At 45.0% G+C, this 22,794-nt stretch overlaps 1 protein-coding gene across 2 annotated transcripts in view; it reads right to left on the bottom strand.

The window, feature by feature from the left end:
- Nucleotides 1-3,225: 3,225 nt before the first annotated feature.
- The window catches only part of LOC115101755 (transcriptional adapter 1-like), a 28,736-nt gene continuing 9,167 nt past the window's right edge, over nt 3,226-22,794 (bottom strand). For both annotated transcript variants that reach the window (XM_029621218.2, XM_029621219.2), the window contains 2 exons: nt 3,917-4,073; nt 3,226-3,703 (listed from right to left, as the gene is read on the bottom strand). In XM_029621218.2, coding sequence (XP_029477078.1) covers nt 3,551-3,703; nt 3,917-4,073 — 310 coding nt within the window. In that variant the 3' untranslated portion in view covers nt 3,226-3,550. The remainder of the gene's footprint in view (nt 3,704-3,916; nt 4,074-22,794) is intronic.

Below are 22,794 nucleotides of genomic sequence, written 5' to 3'. Positions count from 1 at the left end.
AGGTTCAAGTCCAGGACATTCAGAGACTTGTTCCAAAGGCACCCCTGTGTTGTCTTGGCTGTGTGCTTAGGGTCGTTGTCCTGTTGGAAGGTGAACCTTCGCCCCAGTCTGAGCGCTCTGGAACAGGTTTTTATCAAGGATCTCTCTGTACTTAGCTCACTTCATCTTTCCCTCGACCCTGACTAGTCTCCCAGTCCCTGCCGCTGAAAAACATCCCCACAGCATGATTCTGCCACCACAATGTTTCACCGTAGGGATGGTGCTAGGTTTCCTCCATATATGACACTTGGCATTTAGGCTAAAGAGTTCAATCTTGGTTTCATCAGACCAGACAATCTTGTTTCTCATGGTCAGAGTCCAGTAGGTGCCTTTTGGCAAATTCCAAGCGGGCTGTCATGTTCCTTTTACTGAGGAGTGGCTTCCGCATATCCACTCTAACATGAAGACCTGATTGGTGAAGTACTGCAGAGATGGGAGAACATTCCAGAAGGATAACCATCCCCACAGAGAAACTCTGGAGCTCTGTCAGAGTGACCATCGGGTTCTTCATCACCTCCCTGACCAAGACCCTTCTCTGATTTCTCAGTTTGGCCGGGTGGTCAGATCTAGGAAGAGGCTTGGTGGTTCCAAATTGCTTCCATTTAAAAGTGATGAAGGCCACTGTGTTCTTGTGGATCTTTTTCTTGGTACTCTTCCCCAGTTCTGAGCCTCAACACAATGCGGTCTCTGAGCTCTACAGACAATTCCTTTGACTTCATGGCTTGGTTTTGCTCTGGCATGCACTGTCAACTGTGAGACCTTATATAGACAGGTGTGTGCCTTTCCAAATCATGTCCAATCAATTGAATTTACCACCAGTGGACTCCAATCAAGTTGTAGAAACATCAAGGATGATCAATGGAAACAGGATGCCCCTGAGCTCAATTTCAAGTCTCATAGCTAGGGTCTGAATACTTTAAATAAAAAAGGTATGTTTTTTATTTATTTTTAATACATTTACACACAAAAAATCTAAAAACCTGTTTTCACTTTGTCATTATGGGGTAGTGTGTGTAGACTGAGGATTTTATAAAAAACAAAAAACAATTTTAGAATAAGGCTGTAACGTAACAAAATGTGGAAAAAGTCGAGGGGTCTGAATACTTTCCAAATGCACCGTATATAATACCATTAGTATATTACCATAAGTAGTTATCTATAACCCTGCTACCAGTCATGTTTTAGGCCAATATACATGTAAACAGGACTATCACGCCTACACGGACACTTGCACACCACTTATGATGCTGCCATACTGTTTACTATTATTATAAGGGATTCACAGCAAAGCTATGCTGAACAAATTTGCCTCAAGAACCCATACGGTCCCCCAGGATAGATTTTCCTCCATTTTGGACATTTTGAAAAATCTTTGAAAAACTTCTCATGAACCATAAATCCAAATTATACCATCTCTTAACTTAGTTTGAGAAAAACTAAGGGATTGGTGACGAGATGGCTGAGTTATTGATAAATCAGGAAATCAGATTGTACATGTCCATTTAAAACCTTTGTAAATCCACAATGGCCTAGCAACTTTGTAGGGTCATCAAATACATTACCATGATGAACCATGTTAAGTTTTGCTTTGATATCTTTAAAAAATGTAGTCAAAGTGAATTGTTAAAAGATTCCTATTTAAGGCTAATGTTTAAAGTAATCATAAAATAATCTTCACCTGGACTGAAAGTCTGATACACTCAGAATTTGGTATTTTGAATCATCAAAACAGTCCCTAAACAGTTTGAGAAAACAACATTAATGCATTCAAAGATGGCCACACTATACCAATAGATGCATATTAGCACATATGCTAAAATGTGAAAAACAAAAATATAATAATAACTTCAAAGAAATCTTCTCATGAACCATGACACAAAATGTGGAATGTTGGCCCATGCTACATCTTAACTTAGCTTGAGAAAAGCTAAAGGGATTGGTAAAAAGAAGGCAGAGTTACAAATCAAAAATCAGATTTGACGTGTCCATTTAAACCACAGTAAAGCCACTCCAAAGTGGCCTATCAACTTGAAACGCATCATCGCCATCATGGACATCCTTAAGATGAACCTATAGATGCATGTTAGCACATATGCTAATAATACTTAAAAATATATTCTCATGAAGTCAGATTGAGTCTATATACCAAATCTGGCGTCAATGAATTAGCCTAATGAATTTGACAATGATTAGTTGCTGCATTCAAAGTCGGCCACACTGCACCACATCACACCAGGGCTATAAAGAACTGAACCGATGGACATGGGCCATGAAACTTGGTAAGTAAACCTTACATATATGTCCTTACAAGCTGTGTGAACATAAAGTCACTGCAACCTTTAGATGGCTGCACCAGACCAGTTGGTGGCACTATAGATGTCATTGGCAAGAGTGGCACCATAAGATACTAGAGTAAATACTATTGGTCAAGTGGACTTTGATATTAAACAAGATCGCTGGTGTAAAAAAATAATAATAATAACTAAACCATATATATATATATATATATATACACACACACATATATATATACATATTTGTATGCATACTAATGCATGCATTGCTCTGACAAAGTACAGTGAACAAGGACCCAAGTGTACTACTCAGGCATAACTCTACAAGAGCATGTTAATATCGCAATAATAGGGCTGCAACATTTGTACACAGAGGCTTGGGAAATACAACAAATGTAACACTATTCTATCAAACAAATTAACTGACAAAATAAACCCACCAGGTCAGAAATGCACACCTCCTCAAACGTATTAACATCACTAACGGTGCATTTAAAGGAGGGTCAGAGAGGCTATGGGAGAGATATCACTGTGTGCGCACCTGTGTAGACATGTTAGTGCCATAACAAGCTGTCTGTGACCACACCACACTGGGCCTTCATTCCTTCCTTCCTTGTCATTACAGCACAGCTCTGTGAGCCTTCAACACAGATCTACTGTGTGCATCTTAGGCTGGGTTTGCACTCTACCAAGCGTTCAAAAACATTATTGACACTAGTGTAAAGTTGTGGTGCGTGGTGAAGCGGTTGCAGAGCCTCTACGGAGTACATTTACATTTAAGTCATTTAGCAGACGCTCTTATCCAGAGCGACTTACAAATTGGTGCGTTCACCTTATGACATCCAGTGGAACAGCCACTTTACAATAGTGCATCTAAATCTTTTAAGGGGGGTGGTGAGAAGGATTACTTTATCCTATCCTAGGTATTCCTTAAAGAGGTGGGGTTTCAGGTGTCTCCGGAAGGTGGTGATTGACTCCGTTGTCCTGGCGTCGTGAGGGAGTTTGTTCCACCATTGGGGGGCCAGAGCAGCGAACAGTAGACCTAGTGGAGTGGAAATCCAGTCTTCGATATCATCCTCTCGCTCTGCTTCAAGGCAGGGTTTAGGGGCCATATGGATGCCTCAACACTGTGTGTTAAACTCTCCATTTGTCTCAGCCATACCCCCACCACAATCTGCCTGTCTATCCACCAGAGACTGTCTGTGTGTGTGTGTGTCTCAGCTGACGAGCAGACCATCCTTCCCTGCGAGGCGTTGGCGGTGCACATGGTCCTGCTCCAGGTCCTCGTGACTGGGATGCCACAGCCGGGACAGAATCCGTTCCATGTTCAGGGCATACATGGTGTGAGAGGGCATCACACCTCGGTGGACCTACGTCAAGGAAAATCATGAACAATATAGTTGTTTGAGTTGATTTTTCTTTCACATACAATGACACAAATACCTTTTCAGCTTTCCTTTTGATTAGAGAGAAAAATGTTTGTGGAATGCGGTTGAAAAAGCCAATCAATTCAAATGTCAGAATGTTTTTTGTTATAGGTATATCATGTGACGTAAGGCAGATTGAAGCTGTGATTCTCTCACCTGTAACGCTTCCAGGAGATCAAACATGTTGATCGGAGGGAGGGGCGCAAGGAGACTGTCACCAGAACAGGCCAATAGGAGAGCAGCCTGCTGCTCAGCATCGTCTTGTAATAGCTGAGGGGGCGGGCCGGCCAGACGAGATGCACTGTGAGGTGGGCTGGAGTACGGATGAGGAGAGGGAGTCAGAACAGACGAGCATGACAAGAGCCTAAAAGTAATTTATTAGTAAGGGGAAATTCTGCCTGGCCCTAAAACTGCAAAGGACCCTGCCTTTGTAAATAAAATAAAAATAAGTATTTTAAATGGACCTCTATCCAGTCTCCAAGTGATCCTTTTTGCAGTGTGCTGTATGGGCAGCTCTCCTACCTCACCTTACTGCTACTACTGGTGCTTCATGTACCTAAAGTATAGTATGTTGTTTGAACTAAAAACCATTTAAGGTAAAACTGAAGTCTATAAAATTACTCTAAGTTGACCCTTGATGTTACATTTGAACAGAGCAGTTAAACTGTATTTTACAGTCCACCGCTTACCATATAGTTACTCATTAAAATGGTAATAGCCTAATAATTGCATTTTGTTTTCTATGCAATTCATTGATACAAGTAGATGTGCAACCAGAGGGGGGGAAAAGCTGTAATAAAAAAATATAAACTCTTGACCACCTTTACTCCACACACAGAGACGCATTCAAAGCTCTTCCTCACCCTCCATTTGGCAAATCTGACCATAATTATATCCTCCTGATTCCTTCTTACAAGCAAAAACTAAAGCAGGAAGTACCAGTGACTTGGTCAATAAGAAAGTGGTCAGATGAAGCAGATGCTAAACTACAGGACTGTTTTGCTAGCAGACTGGAATATGGTCCGGGATTCTTCCGATGGCATTGAGGAGCACACGTACATACATACCCCAACCAGAAGCCATGGATTACAGGAAACATCCACACTGAGCTAAAGGGAAGAGCTGCTGCTTTCAAGGAGCGGGAAGAATATAAGAAATCCCACTATGCCCTCCAATAGTACCCTCCAAGCTCGTCATCAAGCTCGAGACCCTGGGTCTCGACCCCGCCCTGTGCAACTGGGTACTGGACTTCCTGACGGGCCGCCCACAGGTGGTGAGGGTAGGCAACAACATCTCCTCCCCGCTGATCCTCAACACGGGGGCCCCACAAGGGTGCGTTCTGAGCCCTCTCCTGTACTCCCTGTTCACCCACGACTGCGTGGCCATGCACGCCTCCAACTCAATCATCAAGTTTGCGGACGACACAACAGTGGTAGGCTTGATTACCAACAACGACGAGACGGCCTACAGGGAGGAGGTGAGGGCCCTCGGAGTGTGGTGTCAGGAAAATAACCTCACACTCAACGTCAACAAAACTAAGGAGATGATTGTGGACTTCAGGAAACAGCAGAGGGAACACCCCCTATCCACATCGATGGATCAGTAGTGGAGAGGGTAGCAAGTTTTAAGTTCCTCGGCATACACATCACAGACAAACTGAATTGGTCCACTCACACTGACAGCGTCGTGAAGAAGGCGCAGCAGCGCCTCTTCAACCTCAGGAGGCTGAAGAAATTCGGCTTGTCACCAAAAGCACTCACAAACTTCTACAGATGCACAATCGAGAGCATCCTGGCGGGCTGTATCACCGCCTGGTACGGCAACTGCTCCGCCCTCAACCGTAAGGCTCTCCAGAGGGTAGTGAGGTCTGCACAACGCATCACCGGGGGCAAACTACCTGCCCTCCAGGACACCTACACCACCCGATGTTACAGGAAGGCCATAAAGATCATCAAGGACATCAACCACCGAACCACTGCCTGTTCACCCCGCTATCATCCAGAAGGCGAGGTCAGTACAGGTGCATCAAAGCTGGGACCGAGAGACTGAAAAACAGCTTCTATCTCAAGGCCATCAGACTGTTAAACAGCAATCACTAACATTGAGTGGCTGCTGCCAACACACTGTCATTGACACTGACCCAACTCCAGCCACTTTAATAATGGGAATTGATGGGAAATGATGTAAATATATCACTAGCCACTTTAAACAATGCTACCTTATATAATGTTACTTACCCTACACTATTCATCTCATATGCATATGTATATACTGTACTCTAGATCATCGACTGCATTCTTATGTCACTAGCCACTTTAACTATGCCACTTTGTTTACTTTGTCTACATACTCATCTCATATGTATATACTGTACTCGATACCATCTACTGTATGCTGCTCTGTACCATCACTCATTCATATATCCTTATGTACATATTCCTTATCCCCTTACACTGTGTATAAGACAGTAGTTTTGGAATTGTTAGTTAGATTACTTGTTGGTTATCACTGCATTGTCGGAACTAGAAGCACAAGCATTTCGCTACACTCGCATTAACATCTGCTAACCATGTGTATGTGACAAATAAAATTTGATTTGATTTGATTTGAACCATCAAAACAGGTACAGCATCAATACAGGACTAAGATTGAATCGTACTACACCGGCTCCGATGCTCGTCGGATGTGGCAGTGCTTGCAAACTATTAGACTACAAAGGGAACCACAGCCCCAAGCTGCCCAGTGAGCCTATTTTTATTTATTTAAACCTTTATTTAACTAGGCAAGTCAGTAAGGAACAAATTCTTATTTACAATGACGGCCTACCAAAAGGCCTCCTGTGGGGACGGGGGCCTGGGATTAAAATAAATACAACATAAATATAGGACAAAACACACATCACAACAAGAGAGACAACACTACATAAAGAGAGACCTAAGACAACACAGCATGGTAGCAACACCACATGATAGCAGCACAAAACATGGTACAAACATTATTGGGCAGTCAACAGCACAAAGGTCAAGAAGGTGGAGACAAAAATACATCATACAAAGCAGCCACAACTGTCAGTAAGAGTGTACATGATTGAGTCATTGAATGAAGAGATTGAGATAAAACTGTCCAGTTTGAGTGTTTGTTGGAGCTCGTTCCATTCACTAGCTCCAGCGAACTGAAAAGAGGAGCGATCCAGGGATGTGTGTGCTTTGGGGACCTTTAACAGAATGTGACTGGTAGAACGGGTGTTGTATGTGGAGGATGAGGGCTGCAGTAGATATCTCAGACAGGGGGGAGTGAGGCCTAAGAGGGTTTTATAAATAAGCATCAAACAGCAGGTCTTGCGATGGGTATACAGAGATGAACAGAATACAGAGTAGTACAGAGTGCAGTGATGTGTCCTATAAAAGTGCATTGATGGCCGAATGGTAAAGAACATCTAGCCGCTCAAGAGCACCCTTACCTGCTGATCTATAAATGATGTCTCCGTAATCTAGCATGGGTAGGATGGTCATCTGAATCAGGGTTAGTTTGGCAGCTGGGGTGAAAGAGGAGCGATTATGATAAAGGAAACCAAGTCTAGATTTAACTTTAGCCTGCAGCTTTGATATGTGCTGAGACAAAGACAGTGCACAGTCTAGCCATACTCCCAAGTACTTGTATGAGGTGACTACTTCAAGCTCTAAACCCTCAGAGGTAGTAATAACACCTGGGGGAAGAGCAGCATTCTTCTTATCAAATCACATGACCTTTGTATTGTAGCTGTTCAGAAGGTTAAGGGCAGAGAAAGCTTGTTGGACACTAAGAAAGCTTTGTTGTAGAGCATTTAACACAACATCTGGGGAGTGGCCAGCTAAGTATAAGACTATCATCTGCATATAAATGGATGAGAGCGCTTCCTACTGCCTGAGCTATGTTGTTGATGTAAATTGAGAAGAGCGTGGGGTCTAGGATTGAGCTTTGGGGTACTCCCTTGGTGACAGGCAGTGGCTGAGACATCAGACTTTCTGACTTTATACACTGCACTCAGAGAGGTAGTTAGCAAACCAGGCCATAGACACCAATACTCCTTAGCCGGCCCACAAGAATGGAATGGTCTACCGTATCAAAATCTTTGGCCATGTCAATAAAAATAGCACAATATTGCTTAGAATCAAGGGCAATGGTGACATCATTTAGGACCTTTAAGGTTGCAGTGACACATCCATAACCGGAGCAGAAACCAGATTGCATACCCGAGACAATACTATAGACATCAAGAAACCCAGTCAGTTGATTATTGACAAGTTTTTCAACACTTTTGATAAACAGGGCAAAATAGAAATGGGCCTATAACAGTTATGATCAGCTTGATCTCCCCCTTTAAATAAAGGACAAACTGTGGCTGCCTTCCAAGCAATGGGAACCTCCCCAGAAAGGAGAGACAGGTTAAAAAGGTTGGAGATAGGCTTGGCGATGATAGGGGCAGCAACCTAAAAGAAGAAAGGGCATAAACCATCTGACCCTGATGTTTTTTTGGGGTCAAGTTTAAGGAGCTCCTTTAGCACCTCAGACTCAGTGACTGCCTGCAGGGTGAAACTTTGTAGCAAGACAGGGGAAAAAAAGAGGGAGAAGCGTCGGGGTTAGTCGCATTAGAAGGGGTGGGAGATGAGGAAATGTTGGACGGGCAAGGAGGCATGGCTGAGTCAAATAGGAATCCTGACTTAATGAAGTGGTGAATAAAGAGCTCAGCCATGTGCTTCTTGTCAGCAACAACCATCAACATTAAGGGATATGGGCAGCTGTGAGGAGGGTTTATTCTCCAGAACTTCTTGGGGTTAGACCCACAGAGAGAGAACTGCTCCTTAAAGTAACTAAATTTGGCCTTCTGGATAGCCTGAGTTCACTTAATTGTCATTTGCCTGAATGATAGCCAGTCAACTTGAGTATGCGTGTGCCGAGCCTGTCGCCAAATGCAATTCTTGAGGTGGAGTAACTCTGCAAGATCACGGTCGAACCAGGGGCTGAACCTGTTTTTAATTCTCATTTTCTCTATGGGGGCGTGTTTGTTAACAATACCATTGAAAGTATCAAAAAAGGAAGGTCCAAGCGTCTTAGACAGAGAGGATCAAGCTGATTCTATACCATTTTTACAGAGGCCAGTTCATGAAGGAAGGCTTGCACATTAAAGTTTTTTAGCAAGCGTCTATGACAAATCAGATGAGATAAATTACTTCTATGCTTGTGTCAAGGAAAGTAACACTGAAGCATGCATGAGAACATCAGCTGTTCCGGACAACTGTTTGATCACGCTCTCCATAGTCGATGTGAGTAAGACCTTTAAACATGTCAACATTCACAAGGCCAGACGGATTTCCAGGACGTGTAATCCGAGCATGCGCTGACAACTTAGCAAGTGTCTTAACTGACATCTTCAACCTGTCCCTGACTGAGTCTGTAATACCCACATGTTTCAAGCAGACCACCATTGTCCCTGTGCCCAAGAACACTAAGGTAACCTGCTTAAATGACTACTGACCCGTAGCACTCACATCTGTAGCCATGAAGTGCTTTGAAAGGCTGGCCATGGCTCACAACACCAGCATCCCAGAAACTCTAGACCCACTCCAATTTGCATACCGCCCGAACAGATCCACAGATGACGCAACCTATATTGCTCTCTACACCGCCCTTTCCCACCTGGACAAAAACACCTGTGAAAATGCTATTCATTGACTACAGCTCAGCGTTCGACACCATAGTGCCCTCAAAGCTTATCACTAAGCTAAGGACCCTGGGACGAAACACCTCCCTCTGCAACTGGATCCTGGAATTCCTGACGGGCCGCCCCCAGGTGGTAAGTGTAGGTAACAACACACCCGCCACACTGATCCTCAACACGGGGGCCCCTCAGGGGTGTGTGCTCAGTCCCCTCCTGTACTCCACATTCACTCATGACTGCATGGCCAGGCATGACTTCAACAGCATCAGCAAGTTTGCAGATGACAACAACAGTAGGCCTGATGTGACGACCCTCCCACTCTGTCTGCCGTATTCTCTCTGTTATTTCCTTATTAGGATGCTGGTGGGCGGAGTTGGGAGGGTCGTCAGCTACATGGGAAACACCTGGGCCCGGTGTCTCCCAGGATAAATACACCACTTCCCCATTCATGGAGGAGACTCTCTCCATGCAGACACCCTCTGTAGATTGTGTTGTGGTTCTTGATGGCCGTTTGTTTGTTTGTTTGCTTTGGCACCTTTCATCACCCTGCATTATCACATTCACGCATGCAAAACACTCACTTACACTACTGATTACTGATTACACACACCATTGTATATTATATTTATTTGCTTTAGTTAATAAATATATATCTTTCTACTCATTATCTCCACGTTGTCTCCCTTTGTTACGGGCTTTGAGCCGGTTCGTGACAAGTGGGGGCTCATCCGGGATATTTGAACTATTGGTTTGGGAGACCGTGGAGGTACGTGTTTGGTTTGCATATTTTGTTTGAGTTTGATAGGCCCAGTATTGGTTGCCTTTTGTTGTTTGGTTTGTGTGCTGTGTTGGAGAGACTATAATGGTTAGTTTCCAGGCCCTGCCTAGCCTGAACTCTTGTTCTACTTTCTGTTGGGACATCAGTCTGAGGTGAGTAGTCTGCTGTGTACCTCGGTGGGAGATTTGGGTAGACGGAGCTGCTCTTCCTCCCGGGGAAGGACTGCCCGTTCCATGATCTCGCCATCACGGTTGACAACTCCATTGTGTCCTCCTCCCAGAGCGCTAAGAACCTTGGCGTGATCCTGGACAACACCCTGTCGTTCTCAACTAACATCAAGGCGGTGGCCCGTTCCTGTAGGTTCATGCTCTACAACATCCGCAGAGTACGACCCTGCCTCACACAGGAAGCGGCGCAGGTCCTAATCCAGGCACTTGTCATCTCCCGTCTGGATTACTGCAACTCGCTGTTGGCTGGGCTCCCTGCCTGTGCCATTAAACCCCTACAACTCATCCAGAACGCCGCAGCCCGTCTGGTGTTCAACCTTCCCAAGTTCTCTCACGTCACCCCGCTCCTCCGCTCCCTCCACTGGCTTCCAGTTGAAGCTCGCATCCGCTACAAGACCATGGTGCTTGCCTACGGAGCTGTGAGGGGAACGGCACCTCAGTACCTCCAGGCTCTGATCAGGCCCTACACCCAAACAAGGGCACTGCGTTCATCCACCTCTGGCCTGCTCGCCTCCCTACCACTGAGGAAGTACAGTTCCCGCTCAGCCCAGTCAAAACTGTTCGCTGCTCTGGCCCCCCAATGGTGGAACAAACTCCCTCACGACGCCAGGACAGCGGGGTCAATCACCACCTTCCGGAGACACCTGAAACCCCACCTCTTTAAGGAATACCTAGGATAGGATAAAGTAATCCCTCTCACCCCCCCTCCCCCTGAAAAGATTTAGATGCACTACTGTTCCACTGGAGGTCATAAGGTGAATGCACCAATTTGTAAGTCGCTCTGGATAAGAGCGTCTGCTAAATGACTTAAATGTTAAATGTAGTGAAACTTGCTACCCGGAGCTATAGCCTTTTTCCCCTGATAGGTTTAGCGACGTGTTTCATTTTTTGGAATATGTTGGGCATGGTTAATGTTTGTTATTTTTGTGTGGTGTCTGTGGACTGAGCAGTTGTCTCGGGGGCACATCCGTGGCTTGGTGGAATTTTTCCAGCATGCTGGGGAGTTCTATTTCCTTGCCAGCGGGCTACAGTGCGTAAATTCCCACCGCAAATCTACACGAAGACTAGGGTTGAGTTATTGTAGGTTTTGGGGAAGCTCCGTATCCATCTCTCTTCTGTGGTACTCAGGGTGATTATAATTCTCGGGTTGTGGTCTGGTGTGCTCAGCAGAAGGGAAGAGCCAGAATTTTTTTTTTTGTGTGATTATGGCGTCTTATGTAGATAAGTTCATTCGCTCTCCATCAGAGGAATTGTTAGATTTAGGTACTAAAGAACAGCTGTTGAAGGTCGCGGAACACTACAAGGTTGAGATTAGTGATAAACGTCTAAAGAATTCTATTAGGTTGATATTGAAGGCCAATCTGATGGAGAGTGGTATTCTAGAAGTTACCACTGGGCCAGCCTCTGCTGAGGATTTGTCGTCTCCCCATAACGTTACAATGGCCATTCCATCGGTTAGTCCTAGTAGCCTTCTTTTTGAACAGCAGAAAGAACTGCTTTTGTTACAGCTGGAGCATGATCGTGAGAAGCTAGAGCATGATCGTGAGAAGCTAGAGCATGATCGTGTAAAATATGAAAAGGAATTAGCATTTAAACAAGATATGGAGCGTGCTAAAATCAAGTTGCAACAAGAACGTATAGATTTGGTTAGGGAAGGAAAGATCTCAGGGGAGAGTTTGTTTTGGGAAGGTGACCCAGATTTACCTAGGGGTAGTTCCGCTTTTGGTCGTGCCCCAGAGACATTTGATATTGTTGGGAACTTACGGTTATTGCCTCGGTTTAATGAAAGGGACCCCGAGACATTCTTTTCGTTGTTTGAGCGGGTTGCTGACGCTAGGAGTTGGCCTGATTCTGACCGCACTTTAATGTTGCAGTGTGTGCTGACTGGTAAAGCGCAGGAAGCATATTCAGCTCTTAGTGTACACGATAGTGCCAGTTATGATAAAGTTAAAACAGCTGTGTTACAGATTTATGAATTGGTCCCTGAGGCTTACCGCCAAAGATTTAGAACTTTAAAAAGGGATGATAACCAGACTCATGTTGAGTTTGCGCGACAGTTGTCTTTACAGTTTAATCGCTGGTGTTCCGCCTCTGCAGTTGTGACTTTCCAAGGGCTGTGTGATCTGATTATGTTAGAGCAATTTAAGGACACAATTCCTGATCGTATTGCCACGTATATTAATGAACAGAAAGTAAAGAATGTTGCTGAAGCTGCAGTTTTGGCAGACGAGTATGTGTTGACTCACAAAAGTGTCTTTGCAGAACCCCGTATTCGGAAAGAGTGGGGGCGTTCGGATAGATTTGGCTTCGCTCACCGAGATACTTTGGTTCTCGGGCAGAGTTCTATTCAACTAGGGTTGAACCTGACTCCCATGGTAAAGCTGACTTTGGGCAGGAGTGTCACTACTGTCACGGTTCAGGGCATTGGAAAAACGAATGTCCACTTCTCAGGTCAAAGGGTGCTTACGCTAAATCTAAGCCTACTGCATTAGCTGCACCTGTTCCACATCAGTTCATTCATAACTCATTTCCTCAGGCCCAGGAGAATGTGAAAGTCCATATTGATCCAGACTATTTACCTTTCATTACAGAAGGTTTTGTGTCTATGTTAGGAAGTAAAGACCTAGTGCCAGTGAAGATCCTGAGAGACACAGGTGCCTCTGAATCATTTGTGTTGGAGTCTGTGTTACCCTTTTCTGCTGAGACTGATTCGGGGAATAGTGTTCTAATTAGGGGAATAGGTTTGAACACTCTGTCAGTTCCATTGCATAAACTGATGTTGGATTGTGGGCTGGTGAAGGGTGAAGTTGTTGTGGGTGTGCGTCCTTCGTTGCCTATTGAGGGTATCGATGTTATCCTTGGGAATAACTTGGCTGGTGAGCGTGTATGGCCTGTCGTGTTTCCATCTCTAGTGGTTTCCACTAAGCCGTCATTTGTTGGGATTCCTGATGAGAGTGTACAGAGTTTCCCAGAGGTGTTCTCTGCGTGTGCAGTGACACGTTATATGAGCCGTGGCGAACTGGTCACTGCGCCGACTAATGATAATAATACAAAGTATGTCACTGTTTTCCCTGTTATCCCGTTATCTGTAACCCGCTCAGATCTAATCAATGCGCAACGGGATGACCCCACGTTGGAAGAGTTGCGTGATCAAATTGTGCCTATAGAACAGTTGGGAGATGTCGCCCATGGCTATTTTCTCCAAGAGGATGTCCTGATGAGAAAGTGGGTGTCTCATGATAGTGTTTTTCTGGGGGAGGCAATTAGTCAGGTTGTTGTACCAGTTAAGCTTCGTAAGTTGGTGTTGGAAACTTCTCACAGCGACGTGGCTGGACATATGGGGGTGAGGAAAACCTACAATCGCATATTAAGACATTTCTTTTGGCCTAGATTAAAGAGGGATGTTTCTGATGTTATCAAAACTTGTCACACCTGTCAATTAACTGGTAAGCCTAATCAAGCTATTAAACCAGTACCATTGTTTCCTATTCCTGTACTCAGCCAACCTTTTGAGTATCTGATTATTGACTGTGTGGGTCCTCTGCCTCGTTCTAAAAGGGTAGTAGTTACCTGTTCACTGTGATGTGTCAGACCACTAGGTTTCCTGCTGCCTATCCTCTCCGATCTATCACGACTAAATCAGTGTTAAAAGCTTTGACTCAGTTTCTCTCATTGTTTGGAATCCCTAAGGTCATTCAGAGTGATCAAGGATCTAATTTTACCTCTAATCTGTTTGGTCAGGTTCTTCAACAGCTCCATATTAAACACAATTTGTCTAGCGCCTATCACGCGCAAAGTCAAGGAGCACTGAACGTTTCCATCAAACACTAAAGTCTTTGTTGAGAGCTTATTGTACTGAGATGGATAAGGATTGGGAGGAGGGGTTGCCTTGGTTACTGTTAGCTGCTAGGGAAGTTTCACAGGAGAGCACAGGTTTCAGTCCAAATGACCTTGTGTTTGGACATAGGGTGCGTGGACTTTTATCTGTTCTCCAGGATGACTGGAAGTCTCCCGAGCCTCCTCAGTCCCTGTTATCGTATGTGTGTGATTTCCGGCGACGGCTGTATGCCGCTTGTGAAATGGCTAAAGAGAAGTTATCATCTTCACAGGAGAGGATGAAGGGCATATTTGATCGCCGAACTGAGCCTCGTCACTTTAGTCCAGGTGACCAGGTTCTTGCTCTGCTGCCAATTGTTGGTTCTCCTTTTCAAGCCAAGTTTCAAGGTCCATATACAGTGGTGCGCCAGTGCACTGAGCAAAATTATCTAGTTGCCACTCCAGAACGGAGGAAAGCACACCAGCTGTGCCATGTAAATCTGTTAAAACCCTATTATGCACGTTCCTCTGAGACTGAACAGTGGGATTCTACAGAGGACGGTAAAACCTGTTCTTTTGGCTGATACCGTTGTTTCCTTGGGTTCTTGTCGTGCTAGATCTGTGCATGAGGAGGAAGATGTTCCTGGTCTTGTTTTCTTCTTTCCTCTTAAATGTTGCTTTCTGTGCGAAGGTCGCTGAGGTCTGGGGAGGAGGTTGGCTGGGGCAAATTGTAAGTGTGAAAACGTAAACCCTCATCAATTTGTGGCGCAGAAGCTGTGTCAATTTGGAACTTAGAGACTGGTATTTTGTTCCGGGGTCCTTGTTGGTCCCCGGTTTTATGGGGGGGATGTGACGACCCTCCCACTCTGTCTGCCGTATTCTCTCTGTTATTTCCTTATTAGGATGCTGGTGGGGCGGAGTTGGGAGGGTCGTCAGCTACATGGGAAACACCTGGGCCCGGTGTCTCCCAGGATAAATACACCACTTCCCCATTCATGGAGGAGACTCTCTCCATGCAGACACCCTCTGTAGATTGTGTTGTGGTTCTTGATGGCCGTTTGTTTGTTTGTTTGCTTTGGCACCTTTCATCACCCTGCATTATCACATTCACGCATGCAAAACACTCACTTACACTACTGATTACTGATTACACACACCATTGTATATTATATTTATTTGCTTTAGTTAATAAATATATATCTTTCTACTCATTATCTCCACGTTGTCTCCCTTTGTTACGGGCTTTGAGCCGGTTCGTGACAAGTGGGGGCTCATCCGGGATATTTGAACTATTGGTTTGGGAGACCGTGGAGGTACGTGTTTGGTTTGCATATTTTGTTTGAGTTTGATAGGCCCAGTATTGGTTGCCTTTTGTTGTTTGGTTTGTGTGCTGTGTTGGAGAGACTATAATGGTTAGTTTCCAGGCCCTGCCTAGCCTGAACTCTTGTTCTACTTTCTGTTGGGACATCAGTCTGAGGTGAGTAGTCTGCTGTGTACCTCGGTGGGAGATTTGGGTAGACGGAGCTGCTCTTCCTCCCGGGAAGGACTGCCCGTTCCATGATCTCGCCATCACGGTTGACAACTCCATTGTGTCCTCCTCCCAGAGCGCTAAGAACCTTGGCGTGATCCTGGACAACACCCTGTCGTTCTCAACTAACATCAAGGCGGTGGCCCGTTCCTGTAGGTTCATGCTCTACAACATCCGCAGAGTACGACCCTGCCTCACACAGGAAGCGGCGCAGGTCCTAATCCAGGCACTTGTCATCTCCCGTCTGGATTACTGCAACTCGCTGTTGGCTGGGCTCCCTGCCTGTGCCATTAAACCCCTACAACTCATCCAGAACGCCGCAGCCCGTCTGGTGTTCAACCTTCCCAAGTTCTCTCACGTCACCCCGCTCCTCCGCTCCCTCCACTGGCTTCCAGTTGAAGCTCGCATCCGCTACAAGACCATGGTGCTTGCCTACGGAGCTGTGAGGGGAACGGCACCTCAGTACCTCCAGGCTCTGATCAGGCCCTACACCCAAACAAGGGCACTGCGTTCATCCACCTCTGGCCTGCTCGCCTCCCTACCACTGAGGAAGTACAGTTCCCGCTCAGCCCAGTCAAAACTGTTCGCTGCTCTGGCCCCCCAATGGTGGAACAAACTCCCTCACGACGCCAGGACAGCGGGGTCAATCACCACCTTCCGGAGACACCTGAAACCCCACCTCTTTAAGGAATACCTAGGATAGGATAAAGTAATCCCTCTCACCCCCCCTCCCCCTGAAAAGATTTAGATGCACTACTGTTCCACTGGAGGTCATAAGGTGAATGCACCAATTTGTAAGTCGCTCTGGATAAGAGCGTCTGCTAAATGACTTAAATGTTAAATGTAGTGAAACTTGCTACCCGGAGCTATAGCCTTTTTCCCCTGATAGGTTTAGCGACGTGTTTCATTTTTTGGAATATGTTGGGCATGGTTAATGTTTGTTATTTTTGTGTGGTGTCTGTGGACTGAGCAGTTGTCTCGGGGGGCACATCCGTGGCTTGGTGGAATTTTTCCAGCATGCTGGGGAGTTCTATTTCCTTGCCAGCGGGCTACAGTGCGTAAATTCCCACCGCAAATCTACACGAAGACTAGGGTTGAGTTATTGTAGGTTTTGGGGAAGCTCCGTATCCATCTCTTCTGTGGTACTCAGGGTGATTATAATTCTCGGGTTGTGGTCTGGTGTGCTCAGCAGAAGGGAAGAGCCAGAATTTTTTTTTTTTTTGTGTGATTATGGCGTCTTATGTAGATAAGTTCATTCGCTCTCCATCAGAGGAATTGTTAGATTTAGGTACTAAAGAACAGCTGTTGAAGGTCGCGGAACACTACAAGGTTGAGATTAGTGATAAACGTCTAAAGAATTCTATTAGGTTGATATTGAAGGCCAATCTGATGGAGAGTGGTATTCTAGAAGTTACCACTGGGCCAGCCTCTGCTGAGGATTTGTCGTCTCCCATAACGTTACAATGGCCATTCCATCGGTTAGTCCTAGTAGCCTTCTTTTTGAACAGCAGAAAGAACTGCTTTTGTTACAGCTGGAGCATGATCGTGAGAAGCTAGAGCATGATCGTGAGAAGCTAGAGCATGATCGTGTAAAATATGAAAAGGAATTAGCATTTAAACAAGATATGGAGCGTGCTAAAATCAAGTTGCAACAAGAACGTATAGATTTGGTTAGGGAAGGAAAGATCTCAGGGGAGAGTTTGTTTTGGGAAGGTGACCCAGATTTACCTAGGGGTAGTTCCGCTTTTGGTCGTGCCCCAGAGACATTTGATATTGTTGGGAACTTACGGTTATTGCCTCGGTTTAATGAAAGGGACCCCGAGACATTCTTTTCGTTGTTTGAGCGGGTTGCTGACGCTAGGAGTTGGCCTGATTCTGACCGCACTTTAATGTTGCAGTGTGTGCTGACTGGTAAAGCGCAGGAAGCATATTCAGCTCTTAGTGTACACGATAGTGCCAGTTATGATAAAGTTAAAACAGCTGTGTTACAGATTTATGAATTGGTCCCTGAGGCTTACCGCCAAAGATTTAGAACTTTAAAAAGGGATGATAACCAGACTCATGTTGAGTTTGCGCGACAGTTGTCTTTACAGTTTAATCGCTGGTGTTCCGCCTCTGCAGTTGTGACTTTCCAAGGGCTGTGTGATCTGATTATGTTAGAGCAATTTAAGGACACAATTCCTGATCGTATTGCCACGTATATTAATGAACAGAAAGTAAAGAATGTTGCTGAAGCTGCAGTTTTGGCAGACGAGTATGTGTTGACTCACAAAAGTGTCTTTGCAGAACCCCGTATTCGGAAAGAGTGGGGGCGTTCGGATAGATTTGGGCTTCGCTCACCGAGATACTTTGGTTCTCGGGCAGAGTTCTATTCAACTAGGGTTGAACCTGACTCCCATGGTAAAGCTGACTTTGGGCAGGAGTGTCACTACTGTCACGGTTCAGGGCATTGGAAAACGAATGTCCACTTCTCAGGTCAAAGGGTGCTTACGCTAAATCTAAGCCTACTGCATTAGCTGCACCTGTTCCACATCAGTTCATTCATAACTCATTTCCTCAGGCCCAGGAGAATGTGAAAGTCCATATTGATCCAGACTATTTACCTTTCATTACAGAAGGTTTTGTGTCTATGTTAGGAAGTAAAGACCTAGTGCCAGTGAAGATCCTGAGAGACACAGGTGCCTCTGAATCATTTGTGTTGGAGTCTGTGTTACCCTTTTCTGCTGAGACTGATTCGGGGAATAGTGTTCTAATTAGGGGAATAGGTTTGAACACTCTGTCAGTTCCATTGCATAAACTGATGTTGGATTGTGGGCTGGTGAAGGGTGAAGTTGTTGTGGGTGTGCGTCCTTCGTTGCCTATTGAGGGTATCGATGTTATCCTTGGGAATAACTTGGCTGGTGAGCGTGTATGGCCTGTCGTGTTTCCATCTCTAGTGGTTTCCACTAAGCCGTCATTTGTTGGGATTCCTGATGAGAGTGTACAGAGTTTCCCAGAGGTGTTCTCTGCGTGTGCAGTGACACGTTATATGAGCCGTGGCGAACTGGTCACTGCGCCGACTAATGATAATAATACAAAGTATGTCACTGTTTTCCCTGTTATCCCGTTATCTGTAACCCGCTCAGATCTAATCAATGCGCAACGGGATGACCCCACGTTGGAAGAGTTGCGTGATCAAATTGTGCCTATAGAACAGTTGGGAGATGTCGCCCATGGCTATTTTCTCCAAGAGGATGTCCTGATGAGAAAGTGGGTGTCTCATGATAGTGTTTTTCTGGGGAGGCAATTAGTCAGGTTGTTGTACCAGTTAAGCTTCGTAAGTTGGTGTTGGAAACTTCTCACAGCGACGTGGCTGGACATATGGGGGTGAGGAAAACCTACAATCGCATATTAAGACATTTCTTTTGGCCTAGATTAAAGAGGGATGTTTCTGATGTTATCAAAACTTGTCACACCTGTCAATTAACTGGTAAGCCTAATCAAGCTATTAAACCAGTACCATTGTTTCCTATTCCTGTACTCAGCCAACCTTTTGAGTATCTGATTATTGACTGTGTGGGTCCTCTGCCTCGTTCTAAAAAGGGTAGTAGTTACCTGTTCACTGTGATGTGTCAGACCACTAGGTTTCCTGCTGCCTATCCTCTCCGATCTATCACGACTAAATCAGTGTTAAAAGCTTTGACTCAGTTTCTCTCATTGTTTGGAATCCCTAAGGTCATTCAGAGTGATCAAGGATCTAATTTTACCTCTAATCTGTTTGGTCAGGTTCTTCAACAGCTCCATATTAAACACAATTTGTCTAGCGCCTATCACGCGCAAAGTCAAGGAGCACTGAACGTTTCCATCAAACACTAAAGTCTTTGTTGAGAGCTTATTGTACTGAGATGGATAAGGATTGGGAGGAGGGGTTGCCTTGGTTACTGTTAGCTGCTAGGGAAGTTTCACAGGAGAGCACAGGTTTCAGTCCAAATGACCTTGTGTTTGGACATAGGGTGCGTGGACTTTTATCTGTTCTCCAGGATGACTGGAAGTCTCCCGAGCCTCCTCAGTCCCTGTTATCGTATGTGTGTGATTTCCGGCGACGGCTGTATGCCGCTTGTGAAATGGCTAAAGAGAAGTTATCATCTTCACAGGAGAGGATGAAGGGCATATTTGATCGCCGAACTGAGCCTCGTCACTTTAGTCCAGGTGACCAGGTTCTTGCTCTGCTGCCAATTGTTGGTTCTCCTTTTCAAGCCAAGTTTCAAGGTCCATATACAGTGGTGCGCCAGTGCACTGAGCAAAATTATCTAGTTGCCACTCCAGAACGGAGGAAAGCACACCAGCTGTGCCATGTAAATCTGTTAAAACCCTATTATGCACGTTCCTCTGAGACTGAACAGTGGGATTCTACAGAGGACGGTAAACCTGTTCTTTTGGCTGATACCGTTGTTTCCTTGGGTTCTTGTCGTGCTAGATCTGTGCATGAGGAGGAAGATGTTCCTGGTCTTGTTTTCTTCTTTCCTCTTAAATGTTGCTTCCTGTGCGAAGGTCGCTGAGGTCTGGGGAGGAGGTTGGCTGGGGCAAATTGTAAGTGTGAAAACGTAAACCCTCATCAATTTGTGGCGCAGAAGCTGTGTCAATTTGGAACTTAGAGACTGGTATTTTGTTCCGGGGTCCTTGTTGGTCCCCGGTTTTATGGGGGGGGATGTGACGACCCTCCCACTCTGTCTGCCGTATTCTCTCTGTTATTTCCTTATTAGGATGCTGGTGGGCGGAGTTGGGAGGGTCGTCAGCTACATGGGAAACACCTGGGCCCGGTGTCTCCCAGGATAAATACACCACTTCCCCATTCATGGAGGAGACTCTCTCCATGCAGACACCCTCTGTAGATTGTGTTGTGGTTCTTGATGGCCGTTTGTTTGTTTGTTTGCTTTGGCACCTTTCATCACCCTGCATTATCACATTCACGCATGCAAAACACTCACTTACACTACTGATTACTGATTACACACACCATTGTATATTATATTTATTTGCTTTAGTTAATAAATATATATCTTTCTACTCATTATCTCCACGTTGTCTCCCTTTGTTACGGGCTTTGAGCCGGTTCGTGACACTGATCACAAACAATTATGAGACAGCCTATAGGGAGAAGGTCAGAGACCTGGCAGTGTGGTGCCAGGACAACAACCTCTCCCTCAACATGATCAAGACAAAGAAGATGATTGTTGACTATAGTTAAAGGATGTCCGAGCACGCCCCCATTCTCATCGACCGGGCTGCAGTGGAGCAGGTTGAGAGCTTCAAGTTCCTTGGTGTCCACATCACCAACAAACTATCATGGTCCAAACACATTAATAACCTCTTGGAACTCACTCTCCTGGATAATTGTCATCAATTGACACTAATTAGCATAACGCAACAGACAAAAAAATATTACTAGAAAATATTCATATTCATGAAATCACAAGTGAAATATATTGAAACACAGCTTAGCCTTTTGTTAATCACCCTGTCATCTCAGATTTTGAAATGATGCTTTACAGCCAAAGCAAGACAAGCATTTGTTTAAGTTTATCGATAGCATAGCATAGCATTATGCCTAGCTAGCAGCAGGCAGCTTGGTCACGAAAATCAGAAAAGCAATCAAATTCAATTGTTTACCTTTGATGAGCTTTGGATGTTTTCACTCACGAGACTCCCAGTTAGACTGCAAATGTTCATTTTGTCCCATAAAGATTATTTTTATAGCTGAAACACCTCCGTTTGTACTTCACGTTTGGTTGAGAAATCCATCGGAAACTGCGGTCATGACAACGCCGAAACATATTCCAAATTAGATCCGTAATATCGACAGAAACATGGCAAACGTTTTTTATAATCAATCCTCAAGGTGTTTTTCAAATATCTATTCGATAATATATCAACCGGGACAGATGGCTTCTTAGTAGGAAAGAGCGAAACAATGGCCGCATTTGTCTTTTACGCACAAAACACTCTGAGAGCCTCCAGGTGACCACTGACGCAATGTTGTCGTTCAGGCTCATTTTTCAAAATAAAAATCTGAAACTATTTATTGTGACACTAGACACATTAGGGAAGCCATAGAAAAAGGAATCTGGTTGATATCTCATTCACTGCTCAATAGGGACGCATAGGAACGCAGAGCTTTCTAAATAAGAGTCCCTTCCGGATTGGATTTTTCTCAGGCTTTCACCTGCAATATTATCTCATTCACTGCTCAATAGGGACGCATAGGAACGCAGAGCTTTCTAAATAAGAGTCCCTTCCGGATTGGATTTTTCTCAGGCTTTCACCTGCAATATCAGTTCTGTTATACTCACAGACACTATTTTGACAGTTTTGAAAACTTTAGAGTGTTTTCTATCCTAAGCTGTCAATTATATGCATATTCTAGCATCTTGTCCTGACAAAATAGCCTGTTTACTTTGGGGAACATTATTTTTTCCAAAAATGAAAATAGTGCCCCCTAGTTTCAAGAGGTTAAGACAGTCGTGAAGAGGGCACGACAAAGCCTATTAACCCTCAGGAGACTGAAAAGATTTGGCATGGATCCTCAGATCCTCAAAAGGTCCCACAGCTGCACCATCCTGACTGGTTGCATCACTGCCTGGTATGGCAACTGCTCGGCCTTTGACCGCAAGGCACTACAGAGGGTAGTGCGTATGGCCCAGTACATCACTGTGGCCAAGCTTCCTGCCATCCAGTACTTCTATAACAGGTGGTGTCAGAGAAAGGCCCTAAAAATGGTCAAAGACTCCAGCCACCCTAGTCATTGACTGTTCTCTCTGCTACCGCACGGCAAGCTGTACCGGAGCACCAAGTCTAGGTCCAAAAGGCTTCTTAAAAGCTTCTAGCCCCAAGCCATAAGACTGCTGGAAAAAGAAGAATCAAGGGCTACGCAGGCCCTTCTTTTACACTGCTGCTACGCTCTGTTTATTATCTATGAATAGTCACTTTAACTCTACCTACATGTAAATA

Source organism: Oncorhynchus nerka, linkage group LG20 (genome assembly GCF_034236695.1).
Source record: "Oncorhynchus nerka isolate Pitt River linkage group LG20, Oner_Uvic_2.0, whole genome shotgun sequence".
Classification (NCBI taxonomy): Eukaryota; Metazoa; Chordata; class Actinopteri; order Salmoniformes; family Salmonidae; genus Oncorhynchus; species Oncorhynchus nerka.
The sequence above is the reverse complement of the archived record's forward strand: the minus strand, read 5'-3'. Positions and strand labels throughout refer to the sequence as shown.